At 50.8% G+C, this 6,093-nt stretch overlaps 1 protein-coding gene across 1 annotated transcript; it reads right to left on the bottom strand.

Moving 5' to 3' along the window:
- Nucleotides 1–1,837: 1,837 nt before the first annotated feature.
- Nucleotides 1,838–4,196, bottom strand: LOC124658970 (magnesium transporter MRS2-E-like). Its single transcript, XM_047196951.1, has 6 exons — nt 3,828–4,196; nt 3,538–3,711; nt 3,266–3,394; nt 2,957–3,102; nt 2,582–2,723; nt 1,838–2,143 (listed from the first exon to the last, which is right to left on the bottom strand). Exons 1-6 carry the CDS (start codon nt 4,194–4,196, stop codon nt 1,838–1,840), a joined length of 1,266 nt encoding a protein of 421 aa, XP_047052907.1.
- Nucleotides 4,197–6,093: the final 1,897 nt, after the last annotated feature.

Below are 6,093 nucleotides of genomic sequence, written 5' to 3' on the forward strand. Positions count from 1 at the left end.
TCATTTTCCAACACCATCGTATCACCATTGCCGTCGTCGCCACATTGTGCTTTGAACACTGAAGGAGTGCCCACCCTTGTGGGTGAGAGCTAATAATCTTTTCCAGACCATCGGGCATGCAGGAGATGGGGAAGAGCCAGCATTACCTCCAGACGAAGATCCCCGAGCAGTAGACCCAAGCCACCAGCAAAACGCTCCACCATTTGGCAGGTTCACGCATCGACGCGTCAAGCCGCCTTCCCTCGCCACCAATGCCGGCCGGAGGAAGCTGCAAGACGCTGCAGCCGCAGACCACCAGAAGAGCACACACGACCCTAAAAAGGAGGACGGTGGTGCCATCCCCTTCCTCTCCCTTGCCACCACGGCCGACCGAGGGGAAGACAACATCATCACCACTCCTCCAACTCCAGAATAGACTCCACAAACCCCACGGTAGGGTCGAAGATTGACCGCACATGGGGAGGCCACCCTCCCCAGATCCACAGATCTGAGAGGAAACCTATGCAACAACTCGTCGGCGCTGCCACAAGTGGCCTTGTCGAGATGGGGATCGAGCTCCGGCCCTCTTATTCTGACGCGACGCCGCCTCCACCATCTCGACGATGTCCCCCGAAAACCTAGACGAAACCAAGCCGTGCCGCTACCCGACGGAGCAGGAGAGGATCCCCCGCCGCCGCCACGCCACCGGGGCTTTGCCCGGCGACGGGAGGAGGAGGGTGTTGGGGGCACTGGCCGACCTTCTTGGGGCGAAATGGGCCGTCCCCCTCTCCCCCCCCACCAGCAAAAAATACCGAAGGATATTCCAGTATGTGGGCCAGATAATGATCAATGCAAGCCTATTTCGCACCCAATTCCCCCCCCCCCCGCCCCAAGAATCGGCCTAAGGTCCGCGCCTGGTTGGGGGCTAGGGTTAGGGGGCAGCGGTTGGATAGTTAAAAATCGGCGGCGGCCCATGCATGTCATTAGCAGGTAGGTGCCCATGCATGTCATTAGCAGGTAGGTGCCGTCAATTAATTAAGTCCGGAGGTTAGTATATCCGAGGCTGTCAAGAGAGCAGCACCCAAAGTTGGTGGAACACAGTGATTCTTCCGTGAACTGGTTCATTCGGTTTCATTACATATCTGTCGAACCAAACCGAAACATATTGAAACTAAGAAGTCGTTTGGAAGCCAGGTTTTCATTTCATTTGTAGCATTTTGAAATGAATACATGTATTCATTTCATTTACATTGTAATTTCAGAAATGGACACTTGTTTGGTTGCCACAGGAATTGTAAATGACAGTAAAATTCAATATTGAATTTGTTTGGTTGCCACAGGAATTGTGAATGACAGGTTTCAGCTCTGAATTGTCATTACACATGGCATCATTTTGCTGGATTTCCCAAATGAAATGATGGCCCAATTCTGTGGCAACCAAACAGCCCACCTATGAAATTTTAAAATGAATTCCAGGATTTCAGGCTTAAATGATGGATACCAAACGACCTCTAAATGAAAAACATGGACGTGATAACATCATTTCTCCAGTTGGTGTCATTCCCGTATATGACGACGGCTAAACATGGTGTCTCTGGCGTGCATGCAATCGTTTCTTCATAAGGCATCTTACAACTATCATTAACCTCCCTAAAAAAATATGAAAATATTTCCAAGGAATATCATTCGATTATTACGACCCACACCAATCATCAGCTATCTGTATCTCTTTAACAAAACAAAACATCATATTCACAATGAATGAATCGCTTTCCTATGGCAAAATAGTAGTCCTGAACTGCATAATTTGCGGTCTGATGCTTCCTCTATCCCATGCGGAACTGAGAACAAAGCACCATCATTTCAAATACTTGCTCTTCTTCCCTGCATAGATTAACAGGAAGTATATAGCAGCACAGCCAGCAACGGTGCCCCATGTGGTCTCCCAGAACTTCATGTTCTTGATACTCGCCATCTCGGGGGTCTCTGGATCCTTCATCAGGTCGATGTGGATGTTCATGCCGAACAAGCTCACAACCACGATGCCCGCAGTGACCACCACCGTTGCCGTTGTGAGCATCACACCCGTCTGCAGCAGCCGGTTCTGCTGCTCGTCCAACATCATCTCGATGTATTTTTCAGTGTCGTCCACATAATCGTTGAGCTTCGCGCATATAAGAGGTGCATGTTAGGCTGTTAAAAACGTACGTCTAATGCTAGTGCCAGCACTGTAAATGAACTGCTGAAGATAAACATGCATTTGCGTTGATCTCAGTGACCAATGCAACTATAGTATGCACATTGGAGTATAAGAGAATGCGGTAGGATTTTTGTTACACAAATAGTCGGCGTGCCGACATAGTAAATATAAGTAAAATTCAGACGGTAAACCTGATAGTAGCAATTAATCATTTGCTACCAACAAAGGGGTGTGTGATCATGTTATCATTGTTATGGTGTTATGTATAAGCAGCAAATAGTCAGTGTGCTGACATAGCATAAATAAAATCGAAAACCTAAACCTTATAGTAGAAGTTAATCATTGGATTAACAAGTCCTAAGAGATGATCACAAGCATTGAATAAAAGGAAATGGGACTTACATGGCATAACTTGTTCAGCGTGCCATCAACCTGCACGAAGTAGGCTTCCAGAAGCATCTCCAACTCTTGGATGTCAGGCTTAACATGAGCAGAACTTTCATCGCCGCTGCTCTCTGTCTCGTCACCATGATCTTCTTCCTCTCTGAAAACAAGTGCATGCATAGATTAAAATGAAGCAGTACATTTTGGGAATGGCGAAAGAACCATTCATCTTTCAATCCGGATAGTCGTCTAAAACCATCATGTGTGCTAGATACTTTTTTGACAATTAATAGAACTCAGGCACTCCTACTATCCGGAGTACTTTAGTTATACTAGCTCTTAGTTTGATCCTATTATCCCAGAAACAAGGAAAAGAAAGACTAGGTGACATACTTGTCGTCATGATCAGCAGATGCGCGCTTATTCGATTCCACTCTGCCTGGCGACTCATTGGCTCCTTGAAACGCAAACTTCCTCGTCAGGTACAACTCGGACATATCTGCGTCGTCGTCTAGCAAGCGCTCGATATCATCCCTCACCTGCGATGCCATCAACAGACCACCACAGCCCAAAAACAAATTGAGAAACGCTTAAATACCATATACTAGCAGTTAACTGAAACTTATAACTGCTTCAGAGAAAGAACTGCTTGTATCCAACGCACAAGACTGAAGACTCCCAAATCCCAATTATATATACTACCTTCTGCACGCGCGCTAACAGCTCGACCAGACGGCTCTTGATCTGCCTGACATGCTCCAGGTTGCGCGTGCTAACCCTGGTGGCCAGCTCGTCCAATGCCGGGTACGCCTCCTTCTCGAGAGCCAACGTCTGGCGCCATCAGTTTGCACCAAGAAAGAAACATGGTAAGTTGGTAACAGGCGTGTGTCAGTACTCAGTACTCGATCGATTTGACAAATCATAAAATTCTGTAGCATAACACGGCCGGACTTAGTCCTGAAGTATATATATACCTCCGATTCCATGCATTTGCACGTGTGTTCGAGGCAGACCTCGAGCACCTTGAACTCGAAGGGCTGGTTCTTGGCGCAGCCAGGCGTGCCGAGCGCAGACATTGGCACGTTCCCCTGAGCACCCTGCTCCGTCTCGTCTCCGCCATCGGTTGCCAGATTCGCGATGGACGCGTCCTGCACGCGCGCAGAAGCATACCGGTTACAAAATGCAATCTATCATCGTGGTATATATGACTGGTGATCGCTGGGTGGTACGTAATGGTGACAATGGCGCGCGCGCGTGATCGTACCGGGAGGGCGAGGCGTGCGTGGAGTTCGAGGAGGAAGGGTTGGAGCCTCGGGTTGCTGGGATCGCGGACGAGCACCTCGGCGGCGGTGACGATGGCCTTGACGTGCTCGAGGTTGAGGACGATGGCGCGGTCGCGGCCGAGGATGGTGGACGGGTAGGAGAGGAGCGGGTCGAGCACGCGGAGGTCCCGCGCCGGCAGCCCCGTCATCTCCATGATCCGGTGCCGCCCGAACTCCCCCGCCCGCGGCTCCCCTGCCGGCGGCACCACCAGCCACTCCTGGCTCGCCGCCGCCGCCGCCGCGCCCTTCCGCCGCGGCACCGGTACCGGCACTGGCGCCGGCGCGGGGTGCAGCGGGTGCCTCCGGTGCATGCGCGCGGGTCGGCTGGTCAGTTGGGCCGCGGCGGGGTTCCGGGCGCGGGTAGTTACAGTTGGGGAGCGTGTGTAAATTGGTTGCGGAGGGGCGGAGTTGGGAGGAGCTAGCTGAGGCCGCGCTGTGCTCCGGGGCGCGCGGTCACACGATGGTAGTCGGTTAGGATCTTTGCTGCGGCGGGTCAAATCGGATCACATACTCACGGTAATTTCCTGGTGAGTAAACTCGATAATCTTCGCCTCCATCACCGTACATATAAATATATATTTTACGATCACTAAATACAGCTTTATTTTTTGCGGTTTAAATGGAGAGCTTTATTCAAACATAAGCGCTCGTTGGACAGTCAGCCAGAAAGCTGAACGGAATGTGACCGAGAGCTGGATGGACGAGATAACTAAATACAACTGGAAAGTCTATGATAGTCACTGGGTGACCTAGAACATCGTATTTGCTGATGTCGGGTACTGGACCCCACTTGTTAGACCTTAAAGGGCTTTCAGTCATACACGTTTTTGTTTTGAAATCCCTAAACATTCCTCTACCTAGAGCTCCCTCTGGCAATTCCCCGCCTCCAAAACAACAATCCAAATGTGTTCCCCATGCCGATCCGCACTGCACCGCCGACCCCGCTGCCAACGTTCCCTCTGACGCCCTCTGGTTTTTTCGTCGGACACAAACCGTGCTACTCATCTAGCTCTAGTGGGCACATACCCGAGCGGACATTGCACAACATCTCTCAAGTTGCGTGACCTCGACGGTTTCCAGAAGGAACTCCGTCGCCCTTGGGCCGCCTCACCGCCTTGATGTCGGCGGGGCTCATGCTTTCGGCGGCGCGTAGGGCCACATGATGACCTCGATCCAGTGGGAAAAAAGCAGAGGAGACGCGGTGAAGGGAGGAGATCAAGCTCGCGGCGTCGCGAAAGGGTTCGAGCGGGCGCCACAGTAGCAGTTGCGGTGCGAGCACGATGAGGATGTGGCCGGAGTTAGGTGTGCGGGGTGGCCGACGCATTTGGCCGGAGAAGATAGCTATCACTTTGCCAATTTTCCGGTTTAGCCCTTCTATTTCTAATATTGTAAATTAGTCACTGCCTTTGTGTGTGTGTGTGGGGGGGGGGGCTGGCATTTTTTTCTTTTCGAAATGGAGGTGTGACCCCCCAGGTCTCTGCATCGTATAGATATATACGATCTTTATTAATTGCTTTTTATTAAGATAGTCAACAAAGAACATACGAAGAACATACATCATAAAATCCGAAGCCACGAGACAACACCTACAACAATGGATGAAAATCATGTCAACAGGGCCTCCTTGTGACCGGAAAGACAACGAAATCACTCGACCAACTAAGGACGAGGAACAATTGCATACCCTGAGACGCCCTCTAGGACAAAGGAGAGCTTACATCTAGATTAGCAGACTCTTAGCGAGCACATCATGTACACGTCATACAAGCTGCCGTAGTCATCAAACCTCCGACCAATTTTCATGGTTAAGATCCGCATAAACTTTGCCGGGTCCTGCCACCGACTGCGATGCCAGCCAGCGCGGTCCCCCTGCACACATACATCATCTGCATCCGCTGTCGGTACACCGCTGTCCGGACATGTCCTTCGAGAGGTACATGGTTTCTAGCCTAGCTAGAAAAGTTCACGTACCCTCATACTGAGAGAAAGGCACACGAGGCAAAAACTTGAGCAAGTTGGCTCGAGGGCTTTCATCGGAGTCTCCGGTCTAGGTGGACTGGAGTCTCCGGTGTGCTAGGACGGAGTCTCTGGTCTAGAGACTTGCACACAACTGCAATATTGTGGTTCTCTCCACCACACTTCTCAGCCAACCCCTAATCTTGATCTTGAGCACCTCCAGACACTTCACCACAAAGCTACGGGCGCCGT

Source organism: Lolium rigidum, chromosome 6 (genome assembly GCF_022539505.1).
Source record: "Lolium rigidum isolate FL_2022 chromosome 6, APGP_CSIRO_Lrig_0.1, whole genome shotgun sequence".
In the NCBI taxonomy this organism is placed as follows: Eukaryota; Viridiplantae; Streptophyta; class Magnoliopsida; order Poales; family Poaceae; genus Lolium; species Lolium rigidum.